The 17848-nt window shown below is 65.1% G+C and overlaps 1 protein-coding gene across 1 annotated transcript; it reads right to left on the reverse strand.

Moving 5' to 3' along the window:
- Positions 1-292: 292 nt before the first annotated feature.
- Positions 293-7187, reverse strand: CCR6 (C-C motif chemokine receptor 6; the record flags this gene model as incomplete). Its single annotated transcript, XM_079781147.1, has 4 exons — positions 293-1390; positions 1488-1559; positions 6793-6895; positions 7078-7187. 4 exons carry the CDS (start codon positions 7185-7187, stop codon positions 293-295), a joined length of 1383 nt encoding a protein of 460 aa, XP_079637273.1.
- Between the last annotated feature and the right edge of the window lie 10661 nt (positions 7188-17848).

The raw sequence follows: 17848 nt of genomic DNA on the forward strand, positions 1-17848 counted from the left end.
TCTGACCGGGAGAAATGGTGGTCTAGGGCTGGTTCATGAATATTTCCCCAACGGTCCGTTTGTCAACCCTCCCTGAAACGCGGCGTTGCCCGGAGCCTGCTTCGTGGGGTGCCGGCCCTCAGAGGCGGCAGAATCAGAGTTTCTGGTGGAGAAAATTTGCATGAGCCCCCCCTCGCCGCCCCCCAGATGTCCACAGCCCAAGGCCACCCGGCCCCGGTCCCCGGGGGAGATACCGCACACTCTCCCGCGAGTCCTCTCCCGCCGTGAGCGCGGCCAGGGCGCCCGGGGCGGGTCACATGGTGAAGGAGGACGGGTTGTCGTTGTCGGCGGTCTCGCTGTTCTGCCGCGAGGGGAAGGCCTCCGGGTGCAGCCGGGCGCAGGCCAGGCCGGGCGCGCGCCGCCGCCCCACGCACAGCAGGTCCTTGGCGACCTTCAGGAAGTAGCTGCGGAACTTCTGGCCGACGAAGGCGTAGAGCAGGGGGTTGAGGCAGCAGTGCAGGAAGGCCAGCACCTCGGTGCCCGTCTCCAGGTAGCCCCGCACCTTCTCGCCCCAGCAGGACCGGCCCACCTTGCCCAGGTTCGCGGCCGTCACCAGCAGCACCACGTTGTGCGGGACCTGGCAGGCCAGGAACACGAGAACCACGGCCATGATCACGCGGATGGCCTTGTGCCGCCTGGAGTTCTGGGCCCGCACCAGGGTCCGCACGATGAGCAGGTAGCAGAAGGTCATGAACAGCAGCGGGACGAAGAAGCCCCACAGCAGCTGCAGCCCCAGCAGCAGCAGCTTCCAGCGCAGCGGCTCCGCCACGTCCAGGTACCGGGGCTCGCACACCTCCCGGCCCTGCAGCGGGTACTTCTGGTTGAAGACGACGGTCCAGACGGAGAGGAGGCCGGACAGGGCCCACACAGCCAGGCAGATGGCGCGGTGGTGCGCCCGCACGCGGGCACGCAGGCGGAAGGACCGCGTGGCCTGCACGATGGCCACGTAGCGGTCCAGGCTGATGCAGGCCAGCAGCAGCATCCCGCAGTGGAAGTTGACGGCGTAGACGCCGCGCACCAGCTTGCACAGGGCGCCGCTGAAGACCCACCGGCCCGTGGCGTGCGTCACCGCCCAGAAGGGCAGGGTCAGGACGAACAGGATGTCCGCCAGCGCCATGTTCAGGAGGTACACGTCCGTCATGGACTTGGCCTTCTTGTAGAACGCGAAGGTGAGCACCACCAGGACGTTGCCCAGGAGGCCGAGGACGCAGATCAAGGAGTAGGTGACGGGCACAAACAGCCGGGAGAAGTCCCGGACGTCCTGCAGGACACACAGGACGTCCGCGGCGTAGTCCGCCGTGGCGTTATAGTCGTCATCGTCGGGGTAGGCGTCCATGTAGGTCACGGGCTCCTGGGACGGGCGGAGGGAGAGTTAGCGGCCGGGCCATTTTCAAGGAGCCACCGTGAACCCAACGTCTGCCCCCAGCCAACACCCCGGGGACACTCACCTCACTCATGGTGCTGCCGGTGCCGGGCAGAGCTGTGGGCCCGCCCACGGGGATGACAGGACAGGAGGGACCCTGGGCAGGAAAGAAAGCAAGAGACACGGGGCGTTAAGACACGTATCTGGGAGGGCCAGACAGTCGAGGGCGTCGTCCTCTCCCACAGGAACAGGAGCGCACACGGGTGCGCCACACAGACACACCCACTTCCAGCAGGGGGCAGCACCCTCCTGGGAGGCCGGACAGAGGTCTCAGGCCCTGCAGGTCACAGGGTCTCTGCCACACTACTTTTTATCCTTTTAACAGGTTTTTATTTACCTTTTTAGAGAGAGAGGAAGGGAGAGGGAGAAAGAGCTAGAAACATCAATGACAGAGAATCACGGATCGGCTGCCTCCTGCACACCCCTCACTGGGGATTGAGCTCGAAACCGGGACATGTGCCCTGACCGGGAATCAAACCGTGACCTCCTGGTTCATAGGTTGATGCTCAACCACTGAGCCACGCCAGCCGGGCTCTACCACACGACTGGAAAGTGGTTGTGGGCGATCACACGCACACGTGGGCTGGCCCAGACGCGGCCCCTGGGCTGCGACTCGCGGATCCCTGATCCACAGGGTGAACAGGGTGACGTCAGCACCGCCGCAGACTCTGACCTGCACAGAACGCCTCACGCCAACCCAGCGGCAGCGCAGGCAGCCAGGTCCCCTGACGAGCTTGTGCCCGAGGAGTCGGTCCAAATCCTGACCGCTTGCAGCGCTCGCCGGCAAGGCGCTGACAGCACAGCTCAGGGCGCCGGCACGTGAGCCGTCTATGGGTTTTCTTTAAACTCTGAACGTGAGGGCCATCCTCAGGATATGCTGGCAAGACTCCCTGGCCGGGGAAGGCAGCAGGAATGTGTACATCCTCAACTAGAGGCCCGGGGCACGAATTCATGCTCCAGTGGGGCCCCTCGGCCTGGCCTGCAGGATCGGGCCGGAACCGGCTCTCCGACATCCCCTGAGGGGTCCCAGATTGCGAGAGGGCACAGGCCAGGCCGAGGGACCCCACCGGTGCATGATTGGGGCCGGGGTGGGATGTGGGAGGTTGGCCATCCGGAGAGGGACCGCGGGAGGGCTCCAGGGCGTGTCTCTCCTGGCTCGCTCAGTCCCGATCGGCTGGACCACAGCAGCAAGCTCACCTACCAGAGTGTCTGCCCCCTGGTGGTCAGTGCACATCATAGCAAGCGGTTGAGCGGTACTAAAAGCCTAATATGCTAAGTGTCTGGTTGTCTGGTTGGCCGTTCAACCAATCAAAGGGTAATATGCTAATGATATGCTAAGGCCACTCAACCGCTCATTTGATGTGCACTGACCACCAGGGGGCAGACGCTCAACGCAGGAGCTGCCCCCTGGTGGTCAGTCGCTCCCACAGGGGGAGCGCCACTCAGCCAGAAGCCGGGCTCACTGCTGGTGAGCGCAGCGGCGGTGGCGTGACTTATACCACCTCCACAGCAGCGCTAAGGATGCCTGACTGCCGGCTTAGGCCCGCTCCCCGCGGACATCCCCCGAGGGCTCCCGGACTGCGAGAGGGCACAGACCAAGCTGAGGGAGCCCTCCCCCCCCCCCCGCCCCCGAGTGCACAAATTTCGTGCCCCGGGCCTCTAGTATTTTATATATATATATATATATATATCTCCAGTGCCCATGCTTCTTAACAACCGCTCATCTTCCAGGCAGACACGGCGCGATCCTCAGAAACTCGCACGTGGGGGAGGGTAAGAGAGCATGATTCGGAAAGGCTCCGTGGACAGACCTGCTCGGGTGGTGGGGACGCAGCGAGGGCGGCAGGAGGGGCACGCCTGCGGGAAGTGGGATCGAGCACTGAGTGTCTGCCACCAGCCCCCCCCCCCCACCCCCGTTCCAGCGCCCACCGCGCTGCAAGGTGCTGGGCAGCCAGGAGGGGTGCTGCACGGACCTGGCTCCAGAGCTTGGCGGGAGGTGAGGGAGGGGAGGGGCTGGCCTGGGAGTGAAGGGCGGGAACTCCATCCCGGAGACAAAACCAGGAAGAAAGCTTTGCTCTTTCTGCTCACTCCTTCGCCTTAGCTGTGTCCTCACCCTGCCTTACTCTCTCGCACACGCCCGTCCCCCCCAAAACCCCCGGCCTCGAGTTCCTCCTGCCACCACTCATTCCATCCTCTCGCCGACCCCTGGCCGCGTGGCCGGGAGAGGTCAGGAGGAGGGAACACGGCAGAGGCAGGTGGCGGGTGCGCTGGCACGGACACGGGTCCCACCGGCCAGGTCCGTCCTCACCTGCAGGCCCGCGTGTGTCCCGCGTGTGAGGAGGGAGCCAGCATGACCCACAGCTCCCCTGACGGGTTCCTGAGCGCGTGCCCCTGTGAGGTGACTCCCACTCTGTCCCTCGCACGCTCGATGGGCGGCCTCACCCCTCCCTCCCGTTGCCGGGAGCCGGCACCGGCAGGCAGCTGTGGCCGCCCCCCCGCCCCCCAATCGCAGCTCTGAGGCAGGGGGGCGGGGGCTGCGGGAGGCGGGGCTGCGGGAGCTGCGGGCTGGTGCTGGGAGGTGAGGGTGTCCGCTGGGTTGTCTACCTGAGAGGCACTGTTTCAATCCCCTCTGATTCCTGTGATTGGAATTTCAGGATTCATCACAGGGACCCTGGCGTGTGAGTTCCGTGTTGCTTGGGGATGGTGTTCGGGACCACGGGGTCAAAGGGCACGCACCTGCAGACAATGCCTAGTCCGCGCACGTGGCTGAGAATCGGTGCTCGGAACCCAGACCGCAGCGCATCCCCGTGTCTTCCCGGCACCCGCGCTGCTGGTGGTGATTCAGCCGCCAGGCCACCGTGTCACCACAAACATCACGTGGATTGTTTCAGGGAAGCGGTGCTGGTGACACATGCCACCACGACACGTCAGGAGGCCTGCACGCGCCCTGCTCACGTGACTCGCCGGTTCAGCTCTTTGGAGAAACACCGTTTCTGCCATGAAGATTGTGGCAGAGGGGGAGGGGTGCCCTGGAGTAGGTGAGTTTGGGAAACGCTGAGGGCATCCTCCTCCTGGACATTTAGCAGAGCCGAGGCCAGTGCCCGGAGAGCTGTGCTTGAGGGACGCCCCCCCCCCGCCCACCCAGTGCTGCCTGGACACGGGCAGGCGGACGGGAGCTGCTCAGGAGCCCACTCAGGGCCACGCCGGGCGCACAGGGGCCGGGCGCACAGGGGCCGGGCGCACAGGGGCCGGGCGCACAGGGGCCGGGCTCGGCTGGCCTCCTGGCGGTCCCTCACCGGCTGCACCCAGTGGCTCAGAGACGCACGCACGCAGCTCACTCCCGACCCGTCGTCCCGTGGCGGCGTCCCAGCCGTATCAGCAGCACCGAGGGACCCACTGTCCCGAGGACGCCTCGCGGAGCGGCTGCTCTCCCCTCCCCGGCACACGGGCTGCGTCCGCCCTTCACAGGCTGCAGGTCCGCTGGGACACGTGTCAACGCGGCGCCTTCCCCGCGAGAAGCCAACGTGCTGGCACCCGGGCGAATGCAGGCAGGTGGCCGGCGGTCGCGCCGCTGCCTTCGGTTTAACGTGGCAGAGCCGTTCCCGCGCGTGGAGAGCGGTGTTACTTGGAGAAAACGAGGTGTTGCTTAGAGTCACATTTTAGACGCGGCACTTACAATATTAACTTACATTTTGCAATAAAATCATGTGGCTTCCTCGTCCCGTTGGTGTTAGGTACCACGAGCAAAACACCACCTCTCCGAGACCGACAGCGAGTATGAGTTCGCTCGGCAGCGAAAAGAACGCCCTGAGAGCCGGGCCACGCGGGAGCCGCCGAGGGGCTGGCGGGCCACACCCACACGCCGGCCCCCACACCCACGCGCCCACGCACCGCAGAGACCCCGGGGCCTCCTCAGAAACCACGGCTTCGCACGTGGGGGCTTTGGGCGCCTCCGGCCACAAGCAGGTGACCGGGCCCGTGGACAGCGCAGGCGCCCTAGCGGGACCAGCCGGCAGGCAGCGCGGCCGCGGGGAGTTGGCGGTGGGTCCCGGTGGGGCCGGGGCGGGGCAGGGAGGTCCCGGAGCTGAGGAGGCTGGAGAGGCGTGTGGCCGGCGGGCCCTCCGATCTTGGGCCACTGGCCAAGGCGGACTCACCCAGAAAACTACCCCGGGAAAGCATCGTGCGTGACAGCATTGAAATACCGCCAGCAAGCACAGCGGTTAAAGTTAATTTAAACAAGTTCAATCACAAGGTTAAGTTCGTTACAATTAAGTCAAAGCAGAGACTTAAAATCTGAGCTTGTTTTCACAAACAGTGAAGCCTGCAGGCCAAGGGGCAAGACTGGGACAGAGTGTGAGTTATGTGCATGTGTGTGTTGTACATAAACGGATGTACACACGTGCATGCATGTGATGTGTTCATGTGTAATGTGCATGTACCGTGTGTGTATGTGTGTGCACGCATGTAGGCATGAGTTCTGAGTACATGCTGGACATTGGGAATCACTGCTCCACATCCATGGTCTCTACCCTCGCACACCCCCTGAGGGGGACAGAGCGCCCGCCTTGTAGCCGGGACACTAGCCCCCTGAGAGCCTGTGGGCTCCCACCATCCCCCTCACTTCGTGCCAGAGGCCTCGGGGGGGGGGGGGCTGCGAGGCGCCCCGAGACCTTACATGGAGCGCAGTTAAAACCCGCTCTGAGGCAGAGCCCCCGGCCGCCGTCTGTGCTCAGTGAGCGTGCTCTCTCGCCTCCTCGGAGCCCGGCCCGGCGCTGTGGCGGTTTTTAGATCAGCCGCCGGGGCTGAAACTCGCTGCTTCCTTCTGCTTTTGAGCGAGCGCGGTCACCGCGGCAGGAGGTGATTTCCAGCGATTTGTGCAGAGGTCTGTGCGCTCTCTTTCTTCTTCTTCTGGTTCCTTTTGCTGCTTCGGGGGCTTGCTTTCGCATTTTCTTTTTTATTTGCAGAAACTACCTCTGTGAGCCTCTCAGAGTCGCGTTGACTCGGCACCGCATTTCCCTCCACAGCACAAGCCCCTCCTGCCTGTGTCTCGGCCCCACAGGCGTGGGGACGCTCACAGGGCCGTCGCCGTGAACCTCCACGGCCGCAGGGCACCTGGGGTGTGAGCAGAGCTGCCCCTGATCCGGAGCCCAGAGCACGCCCCATCAGCTTGTGGGCACAGCTCTCCGGACGATTCCCTTCCCCGGGGCCGGCCCCCTCCCCACGCGGCCCCGTGCCTTGCGGTGCACAGGTCACCGTTTGCATCGCCCCAACGTCCCCCAGCGTAGCTGTCAGCGCTGCAAACGCCACGCTCCGCTGGATGAAGAGAGCACCTGTCTCCGAAGCAGGGCCCGGCCCCCGGCCCCGGGAAAGGCGATGAGGGCGCAGCCGTCGCTGTCCTCCCGGGCCGTGGGCTTGTGCCCAGGACGGGGCCCGCTAAGACCCGAGGGCCACGTCTGAAGCGCGAGTGTTTGCCGAGTGCGGCCCGGTCGGCCGCCAGCACTCGGGAGCCGGGAGCCGGGAGGGAAGCGGTTTCGAGTTTCAGGGCCCTCGGACCAGGGGCGCGAGGCCGAGGCCCGGAGGCTGGAGAGGAGGAGCCCCTTTCCCGCCGCACTTACCTTGAGCGACGCCGCGATCCGATCCCGGGCGTTCCGGCCACGCGCCCACGAAGCTCCAGGCTCCCCGTCGCCACAGGGGACTCTGAGAACGAGATGGGACTCCTGGTCATGGAGGGAGACTCGGGGAGACTGACATTGGCCCCAGGAGCAGGCCACTTCCTACTCAGAGGCAACGCCTATTTGCCCAAATGCAGATGTTAACCACCTCCAGCCCGCGGGCCGCAGGTCATCATGTGACTCCCTCCCGCAGGGCCAGGGGCCAGGGGACCTGGAGGCCCACCCTTCCCCTCCCCCCCCCTGTCAGCAGGGACGCCGGCGGCTGCCTGGGAAGGGGAGGGAGCGCCCAGCCGAGCCCCCCGAGCAGGGTGCTGGGTGCACCAGGCGGATCCCCAACCCCCTCCCCGCACAGCGCCCTCCTCGCTGCGCTGGAGACGGGACAGTCCCAGGCGGGGCGGGGCGTGTCAGAGCACCTGGGCGGGCTCTGAGTACCCGGCTCCTGGCGTGGCCACCATGTCACAGCAGGTGTCCCGCCCGCAGGCTGTGGCCTGGAACGCTGGACGGCAGTCACGTCGCGATAAACACACACGCTAGCCCCCGACGCGGGGACGGCCGTTCGACGGCAGGTGCGAACCCAGGACCGCCCGCCCTCAGCTACGACCACGGTGGACCCCGGGCACTCAGCTCAGGGCCAAGGACCCCAACTCCCCACGGGCAGGCGGAGTCAGAAAGGTGTTCACCACAGCGCGGCGTGGCTGGGACCAGCCCCGGAAACGCCGGAAGTGTCACGGCCGAGGGACCGGCCACCGAGACGCGCCGGGGCTGGCTCAGCTTTCACTGCTCAGGCCACGGCCCCTTTCCGCCGTGACCGGTGTTCACGCGCCCCCCACCCCCGCGGCCCCTTCCCACGGGCCGAGCTCTGCCGCCTCCACGCCTGCCGAGCAGCAGGTGCAGCGGCCCCTGTCGCCGCTCAGATCCATCTCTTCCACCTGCCCCCCCGCCCCCTCCCACGTCCTATTTAGCATGGAGCGGGACGTGAGCCTGCGGCAGGAATGGTGGCCGGGAAGAGAAGCAGGTCCGCGTTCCTGACACGGGACGGGAGCGCCGTGAGCAAGCTGTTCCGTGTGGCCGCATGGAGGGGGGCGGGCTGAGCGGCTCAGTGGCTGGTCCTCCCCGGAGACAAGGGTCACCCCACTGTGTGGCCGCCTTTCCGAGGCGCAGGGCCGGGGGGGGAGAGGCTCCGAGGGGTGACCCCTCCACCTGCGCCCTCGCTGCCCCGGAGGGAGGGCCTCAGAGACGGGAGGGGCTCCCCGCCCTGCCCTGCGCAGCTGCCGACCCTTCTGCCCGTGAGGCTGCTGCTCGGACTCACTGGCCAGGACGGAGTCTGGAATGTTCTATGTCCCAATATCCCTTCCGTGTTTCAAAGTGAAATCCACCTGCTCCACCTGTTATAACGTGATAGCTCAGTGACGGCCGCGCACACAGATTCCACGCAGGCAGCCCGCCTCCCGCCTGTGGGAACTCACACCGTGGGGGAGGGGAGGCACACGGGGGCCGGCCACGCCGCCACGCCGCCACGCCGGGCTGCCGGTGGGCCGTTGCTGGGGAGCCGCACTGGGAGTGTGGGGAGCGCGCAGCCAGGAGACGCGGGACCTGCCAGGGGGCGGGGGCGTGAGGCCAGCGGCGTGAGCAGAGGAGAGTGCGGACCCGCTAACCCGCACAGGCAGGTGGGGGCCGGACGCGGGGCGGCGGGGGCTGTGGCGTGGCGCGGGCAGCAGCTCACAGAACCGAGGAGACACAGGAGTCAGACGTGGCCGCGGCCAGGGCGCGGGGCAGGGGTCGCAGCCGTGGGCGGGACAGGCTCCCAGGGGCCTGGGGGGGACCCCGCGGGGTTTCCCTTATCCTGTCTCTTTCACCCCTGGACGGTCGGTGTCCTCGCTCCGAAACGCGGAGAGAAAGCAACTTCCCCAACTCCATCTGCCCAGAGAGCGTCCGCCGGGCCCCGGGACGGCCCCGAGGACGGAGGCGTGAAAACGGCGCCCAGTTTTCCGTCGCAACAGACACGGGGCGTGGGGACTGGACGCGCGTTCTGACGCTGACACGGCTGTGCACAGGGAAGCTGTCGAGGCGCAGCCGAGGGGCGGAGATGCGGCTCCTTTAAGGCACACGGGTGCGAGGGGACGGCCGTGTGCGTGGAGATTCCTGATGTGACTTCAGACCTGCGTCCGCCCCTGACCGGCCTTTCCAGGTTCCCCCGTGGGCGTCGGCCTCCTCACGGGGAGCGAGGGTGAGGGATCTGCAGGGCCCCTGCACCTCAGAGACGCTCCCAGCGCGTCCCTCCCGCGGTAACAGGCGGCGATGGAGGCTGAGGGACGGGTGCCCACGGCCCCGCAGCGGCGCCGAGGACGGAGCGGGCCTGACCGGGAGGCGGAGGGGAGTTTGTCCAGACGGCAAGTGGGCGCCTGGAAAGAGCTGTCCCCCTGCCCGTCTCCCCTGCGGCCCCGGGTCAGACTGTGACCCCGTCACCCTGCGATGCGCGACGCGGCCTCGGTGTGACCGGGACTGAAAAGTCAGCGTGGAACTCCCGGGACGGCGCTCCACGGCAGCGGGCGGGCTGAGTGAGCACGAGGGGGGGCCGCTGGGGGGGGGCGGGGGGTGGGCGCTGCTCTGTCCCGTCCCGTGCCTCCGGGCGCTGAACGCCGGGCCCCGCCGGAGCGGAGCCTCTAGGAGCCTCGAGGGCGGGTCCAGGGTCACCTGTGTTCACGCCGGAAACTTCCACCTTCCAGGCCGTTCCTGGCCGTCTCCCCCGGGTGCCCCAGGCCCGCTTCCTCCTCGGTTTCCAGAACAGAAAACACGCTCTCTCGCCTCAGAGGCAGACACAGGAAATGGGGGGGAAGGGGGCCCTGCTCAGCACAGAAGCCAGGCCCGTGCCGCTGACCTGAGGCGGCGGCATCGGGGAAACGCTCCAGGCCCTCAAACGCGCTCCCTCGTGGACGGGGCTCTCCCGGACCCACGGCAGCACCTGGCACCCTCTCCCAGGAGGCTCGGCGGCTGTCGGGGGGGGGGGGGGGGCTCCTCCAGTTCTGCCCAGTCCGGAGCCTGAGGCCCCTCGGCCGCCTCGGGTCAGAGGCCGGCGGCAAGGCTGAGCGCAGGGCCTCGCTGGTCAGCCCGTTGCCAGGGGCAGCGGGAGCCCACAGAGCCCGCGGCCCACACTCAGGACGCAGGACGCAGACACGGCGTGTTCACTGCGCTCGGTCTCACACACGAGCCGTGATTTGTAGAGTCACCAAAATAGCTGTTATCTACCGGAAAGCCACGTGGAAGCCACACTCGGCGGGTGCCAGGCCCCGCTGCGCGATCGCTGACAGATAACCCACCGCCCGCCCACGGCCCTGACGGCAGGCGCCTCCCTGCGGGGGGGGGGGGGGGGGGGGGCGGCGAGCAGAGGGCCTGCCGCGGACTCTCTGCGCTCGGGGGACCCAGACGCGGGCCTTCCTTTCGTCCTGGGTGACGAAGCGCCACAGGGATGAGGGGGCGTGAAGGCGTGGCGGCGGCCACGGGCTCGGTGCCTGTCCCGCGGGGGCTGCTCACCCTGAGCCGGGTTACAGTGCGAGGAGCACGGACCTCCCTCGGACCGGTCCCAGCCCGGAAGGGTCCACGCCGCCTGTGCGCACAGACCCCTCCCGGGGTCGCGCGTGGGTTCTGACTGGGCCCGAGGGCAGCCCGAGGCCCGGCTCAGGGACCACCTTGAGCAGAAGGACCTAGAAGGCCTCGGCGACGTGCACGCCACTTCTCACCCCTGAGCTCAGCCTCCTTTCGCCCCCAGCACCCCGGGTGCTTGGGCGTGGCCAGTAGGAGGGACAGCGCGGGACGAGGGTCCGTAACTCCGTCCAAGGAGGAAGGTGCCGACGGGCCTGCAGGGCCGAGGCCTGGCCCTCCCCAGTTCTAGGGACCCCGACCCCAGGCTGCGGGCGCCCACTTGCCAGATGAGAGTCCACTGAGCCCAGGGCCTCGGTCATGGCACAGACTGGGCCCTCCTCGGTCACGGTGCACCCGCCCCTCCCCTGCCCTCCCCTCCCCGCCCCCAGCCTCTGCTGGTCGCCCTCACATCCCTCCCTCCTCCCTCCCTCCCCCATCTCGGACCCTCTCCCCCCCTCCCCATCCCTCGCCTGCCTGTGCCCACCTCCTCTCGCCCCACAGTGGAAAAGCTCCACCAGTGGAGGGTTGTGGGGAGCAGCCCTCTCTGGCGTGGGGCCCCGTTAGCTATCGTGGGCTCTGAGCCCCGCCGGGCCGGGGCGCTCGCACGCGTCAGGGAGCAGGGCCAGGCCAGGCGCTCGTTGGAGGGACGGTGCCCAGGGCTCTGGCACTTCAGAGCTGTTAAAACCGGAGTCGTGGCCGATGGAGAGCCAGGTCCGCACCGCGCCCGGCCTGATGGCGCCTGCGGTCACCAGGGCCTCAGACCCGGCTACTCGGCTGCGTCCCCTGCCCGCCCCTGGGGAGCTCACTGCGTCCTACCTGCACATGGGGTTTCCCTTCCCAACGTCTGAGGGCAGGGCCTCTGTCTGCCTGGGCTCTCCCGAGACTGACCCCTGGCTGACCTCCTCCCCGCTCCCCTCGGCTTATGCGAAGGGCCCCCAGAATAGGGGTCAGCACCTCGAGGTACCCTGAGCCCCCCCCCCCGGAGGAACTCGGGGCGCGGGCTTGGTGGGGCCCACTTCGCCGCGTCCTCTCTCCCGGTTTGTCCTCGGGCTCCATCACAGACACAGGCTCGGTGGGTGCGGGGCACGGGGAGCCGCGGCCCGAACAGCCTGGAGGTCACGGCGGCTCCAGCGAGGGGCGCAGTGTGCTCATCGGCGAAGGCGGGACGGATCCGCCTTCAGGCACTTTCACTCGCCAGACGGGGTTTCACAGGCCGTCCTCCGTGATCGCAGCCGCGAAGGCGCCACGATGAGCACAGCCGGCGTTCCCCGTGGGGTTCGCACCTTCGCTGAGCGGGCTCTGGCCACCCTCCTCTCCTCCGTCCCGCTGTCCGCGCCGGCCTGTCCACGCGGGCCCTGCCCCGCCCGCTCTGCTCACCACATGCCGCCCCCTCCCCAGTCATCACCTCCCCGAGTCCCGGCACATTAGGCCCGCGGCCCCCTCGCTCGATCCCACAGGCGCCCCCACAGCGCAGTGCCCGGCGCCCGGGTTCTGTCGGCCGGGTTCCTGACCTGCACTCCCCCTCGTTGCTGAGCCTCACACAGACCCTGCTCGGGCGGCTCGGCCCCCTGGGCGCCTGTGAGCAGCATCCCTACGGCTTCTCCCCAGGGGTCAGCCCGCCTCCGGCCACCGGTGCCGGGGGTCCCGGCTCCTGTCCGCGTGAGACAGGCCCGCAGGCCTCTCAGAGGGCTGGACCCGCCCTCCACCCTCCACCCTCCACCCTCCACCCTCCACGCAGGGGGCGATGCATCCCTAACTGCTCACACCGCCTCCCGGGACTCCCGTCAGCATCGCATGAAACAGGCCCCGGAGCAGGTCCCCTCCCAGGCCCCCAGGGGTGAGCCCTGCCCGCCCCCGGGGCACAGGAGGCCCAGCGAAGAAGCCCCAGCTGGTGGGGGGGCGGCCGCCTCGGCCACGCACACTCGGCAGGGACACCGGCCGCACCGCCCAGGGCCCAGCAAAGCCAGCACTCACCGGGGAAGCAGGTGTCCGGCACCGACGGCACCGAGCTCTCCTAGGAGCTTCAGACACAAACCCGAAGTGCTCTCCCCAGGGCGGCGCCGGGCCCTCCTGGCTGACGGGGTGGGCGGTGCTGCCTGCAGGGCTCCTGGCCGGGGCGCCGCCTGTCCGTCCGTCCGTCCGCACAGCTCGGCGACCTCCGTGAGCCTGCTGGGTCCTGCACCCCGACGCCGGGCTGCGGGGAACTGCTCGCCACAGCGTTAATGCTTCCAGCACGTTCTTCAGATCACAGAAGAGGGCACGGCGGGGAGGCAGGAAGGCAGGGTTATGTAACTAGGTCACTCGATCATTTCAATTTCAGATAGAAATTTTTTTGTGTGTTTCAGAATTATTCGTCTGTGGAATGTTTTTGCTGCTTCTTGGAAATTCCCAGTTCGTTAGAATGACAGTGACGTTCTCTGAACAGCCCCCCACCTTCCCCAGCTCACTCGATCACCAACTACCCCACTTCTCGTCCGTAAAAGAACAAAACGCCGGAGAATGACAGGACTTGGGCCTCTGAGGGTAACAGAACGGACGGAGACCCGGAGGCCACCACGGGGCAGGCGGACCCTCAGGAGGCGTCCCGGCTGGGAAGGAGGAACACCGCCCTCCGGGGTCCTGCTGCCTCCTTCAGCAGCTGCGCCCGCCCCCGCCCCTCGCCGCTGTGACCATGGCCCCCGGGAACCGTCCGGTTCGTTCCAGGAAGACCCCGCGCTGTGAGGGGCTCGGGGTCACCTCCACCACCTAAGCCCTAGTCACGCTGCTAACGCCCCCAAGAAAAGTCCCGCGTTAGCCCTCGGCACAAACCCCAGGACTGCACAGCCTGTGGTTTGTCTTATGGTTGGAAGTAGCATTGCTGGTGCTCATTAACACGCAAACGGGAAAGTGCTTTCCGTATGGATCGTTTCATTGAACACCGACTGACAGTTCTGGCAAAACGTCATCGGGCAGGGAGTGCCTGAATCAGAGCGGCGGGTGCCACATGAGGCCTGGGTCTCCCACGCCCCCTCCACCCCACTCATTTGTCCGGCAGCAGGACTTCCTGGGCACCTACTGTGTGCTGGGCACCTACTGTGTGCTGGGCACCTACTGTGTGCTGGGCACCCCTCTAGGCAAAAGGGTCACGGGAGCGAATAAAATGGACAAGAGCCTTGACCCCAGGGATTTACATTCCAGTCATGGGAGCTGGACCACAGATAAAACAAACGAAAGGATATACAGCATGGTAGGTGGTGATAAGGGCTTTGGAGGAAAATCACGCCGGAGGTCGGATGGGGGCGCTGAGGCAAGTTCAGGTGGAGTGAACGGGGACCGGCACAGGCCAGGCAGCAGGGAGGCAGAGCCTGAGGTGGGAGGGAGCCACGTGCACCTGGAGGAGGAGCGTTTCGGGGGAAGGGCAGCGTCCCGGATGCAGATGGCTGGCGTGTTCGAGGCCAGCGCGGCGGCGGGGAGCCAGCGGGAGGGCGAGGGGAACGGAGGTCAGAGAGGCGGCAGGGCCGGCTTCGGGGCCTTGCAGTCCCTCCTAACGGCGTCACCTTCTCCCCAGGGCCCGTGGGAAGCCAGTGGGGGGCGTGAGCGGCATCCTCCGCTGACATGTAAGGAGACTCCTCTGGTGGCGTGTTCAGGTCGGTCAGGAGGAATCAGGGGCCTCCTGGTAGGAGACGGTGGGTCTGTTTTGGAGATAAAGTGAACAGAGCGTGCTGCCAGGCTGGAGACGGGTTTGAGAGAAAGGGAAGCACAAGAAAATGACTCAGAGAGAGAAGCATCAGTGATGAGAGCGAATCACGGACCGGCTGCCTCCTGCACGCCCCGCACTGGGGATGGAGCCCGCAACCCGCATGTGCCCTGACCGGGTATCGAACCGTGACCTCCTGGTTCATAGGTCAATGCCCAACCACTGAGCCACGCCGGCCGGGCCACCTACAGGGCTTTATATGAGAGAAAAGCCAGCCCAGCCCGCCGAGGTTCCCTCGCTTCTATTTGGTGTAGGACACGCAGCACAGCCAGTCCTGCCCACACCCGTCCCCACGACGCAAACCGGGAGGCAGGCTGAAGGGCGGGGGTCGGGGGGGAAGGGGAGAAGGCAGCCTCCGGGACCGTGGCCACAGAGGTCACAGGGCGCCAAGGGCGTGGAGAGTCCGCCGGGAGGAGGCGGGATGGCAGGTGGGTTGGGGCGCAGACCCGGGCAGAGGGGGCCCGTGGGTGCAGGGGTCTGGTCTATCCATGGGCGAGGGGTACGGAAAGGCCCCCCCAATACGCCTCTTATTGTGACCCAAAGCCCCCGAGAAGCAGCAGCAAAGCTCTGGGAGCCGCACGGGGTCTCCTGGGTGAGGAGGCCTGGGCTGCGGTCCCTCCGCCGTGCGGGGGGGGGGGGGGGGGGGGGACCCATGTTCTCGTGGCGGTGGCGGCCGGGTCACAGACACACGGCTTCCCCCGGTCACCTGCCCCAGCCTGCCTCCTCCCCAGACGGCTGGCCGGAGCCGGTGCCCACTGCCCAGCGGGGAGCGGATGCGTGTGCGTGAGCTGTTCTCTGCTCATCAGTCTGCGGTCACTCCCAGGACAGGGCCCCGCGGGGGGGGGGGGGGGGACGTGGAGAAACAGCGCGTCGGCTGCAGGCACCGCGCGGTGCGGATGCTCACACCTCGTCCATCTTCTCACGCAAAGTGTGTGACATCGGAAACCGCCTCTTCCCACCCCCACCCCACCCCCACCCCGGCAGCCGCACTCCTGCCCCGTGTCTGACTTCTGCGTGCGGGGTGTGTGTAGACCCGTGCGCGTGATGCCATGGTGTCCGTCTCTGTCCGGTTCCCGCTTCACACAGGCGCCCGAGAACACGGTGTTGTTGCGAACGACAGGACCTCCCCTCGGTAAGGGCCGTGCTGCCCCGCTGTGCACGGAGGTGCCGCTCCCCATCAGCCTGTCGAGGGGCCCTGGGCTGCGCCCGCGCCTGCTGCTGTGAGTAATGCCGCTGTGAACCGGGAGGAGGGACGTGTTTTAGGATTTATCTGTTTCCTCCAGGTTGTCCCAGTTCTTGGTGTATAACTGTTCACCGTTGTCTCTTAGGAACCTTTGTAATTTTGTAGCATCAGTTGTAACAACCCTTTTTTCTGATTTTATTTAGTCCTCTCTCACCCCCCGCCCCTTGTTTTGTAAGTTTGGATAAAGGTTCGTCTGTTTTATTTATTGTTTCGAAAAACAGCTCTGAGTCTCACTGGTCTTTCCTGTTGCCTTGTCAGTTTCTATTTAACTGATGTCTGCTCTGGCCTTTGCTAGTTCCTCCCTTCTGCTAACTTTGGGTCTCGTTTGTTCTGCTTTTCAAGTTCTTTGAGGTGGAAAGTTCCTTGAGGTGTAAAGTCGGGTTGTTTATTTGAGATCTTTCTCTTTTCTGAATGTGTGTGTTCATCACTTCCCTCTCAGAGCTGCGTCTGTGGTTGGGAAGACGGCCTGATGGGACTCCAGGCTCCTGAGCTGTACTGAGAACCGCTCTGTGGCCTCACACACGACCCGCCGTGGAGGACGCCGTGTGGCCCGGAGGAGTGTGTCCGCTGCTGCTGGGTGGACGTTCTGAACATGATCGTCTCTCAGGTGCCTCTGAGCTAAGGTGCCGTTCGGCTCACCTTCTCCTTGGTGATTATCTGTCTGGGTGATGTGTCCATTGTTAAAAGCAGAGTATGGAAATCTCCTGTTATTACGGTGTTGCTGTTTATTTCTCCCTTCAGATATGTTCATCTTTGCTTTATATACTTAAGTGCTCCTATGTCGGGTGCATAAATATTAAAACTGTTACATCCTTCTGTTGAATTGACCCCTTTATATAATATAATAAAAGGGTCATATGCAAATTGACCGAACGGCGGAACTACTGGTCGCTATGACGCGCACTGACCACCAGGGGCAGACACTCAACGCAGGAGCTGCCCCTTGGTGGCCAGTGCGCTCCCACAGGGGGAGTGTCGCTCAGCTAGAAGCTGGGCTCACGGCTGGCGAGGGCAGCGGCGGTGGCAGGAGCCTCTCCCACCTCCATGGCAGTCGGACATCCCCCAAGGGGTCCCGGACTGCGAGAGGGTGCAGGTTGTGCTGAGGGACCGCCCCCCACTCCCGCCCAGTGCACGAATGGCCTCTAGTTATCCTATATAATAAAAGCCTAACATGCTAAGTGTCCGGTCATCCGGTCGTTCGCTCAGCCAATCAAAGCATAATATGCTAATGATATGCCAAGGCTGCTCAACCGCTCGCTATGATATGCACTGACCACCAGGGGGAAGACATGCCGACCGGTAGGTGAGCTTGCTGCTGGGGTCCAGCCAATGGGGACTGAGTGAGATGGGCCGGACATGCCCTGGAGCCCTCCCATGGTCCCTCTCTGGCTGGCCAACCTCCCGCGTCCCTCCCCGACCCCAATCGTGCACCGGTGGGGTCCCTCAGCCTGGCCTGTGCCCTCCTCTCACAATCCAGAACCCTTCAGGGGATGTCAGGGAGCTGGTTTTGGCCTGATCCCAGAGGCCAGGTTGAGGGACCCCCCCCCCCCCCCGCCAGTGTACAAATTCGTGCACCGGGCCTCTAGTTATATAATAACCTTCTTTGTCTCTTGTTAAAGTCTCTGGCTTGAAGTCTACTTTGTCTGATATAATTATAGCTATTTCTGCTTTTCTATAAATATATTATTGATTTTTAGAGAGGATGAAGAGGGAGAGAGGAAGAGAAACATCAATGCGAGAGGAGAACATCGATAGGCTGCCTCATGCATGCCCCTCTACCAGGAATCGAACCAGCAACCTTTTGGTGCATGGGACGATGCCCAACCAGCTGAGCCACACGGCCAGGCCTGCTTTATTTTTAAATTTCCTTTTACATGGGGTACCTTTTTCCACCCACCCACTTTGTCTACCTGTGTCCTTAAAGCTGAAGTGAGTCTGTTGTAGGCAACATATAGTTGGGTCTGCTTTTTTATCCATCTGTCACTCTATGACTTTGATTGAAGAATTTCGTCCATTTACATTTAAAGTAATTATCGATAGGGAAAGAAGTAGTTGTTACTTGTGGTTAATGATTCTTGTTAACTGCTTTCTGGTTG

Source organism: Cnephaeus nilssonii, assembly GCF_951640355.1.
Source record: "Cnephaeus nilssonii genome assembly, chromosome: 9".
In the NCBI taxonomy this organism is placed as follows: Eukaryota; Metazoa; Chordata; class Mammalia; order Chiroptera; family Vespertilionidae; genus Cnephaeus; species Cnephaeus nilssonii.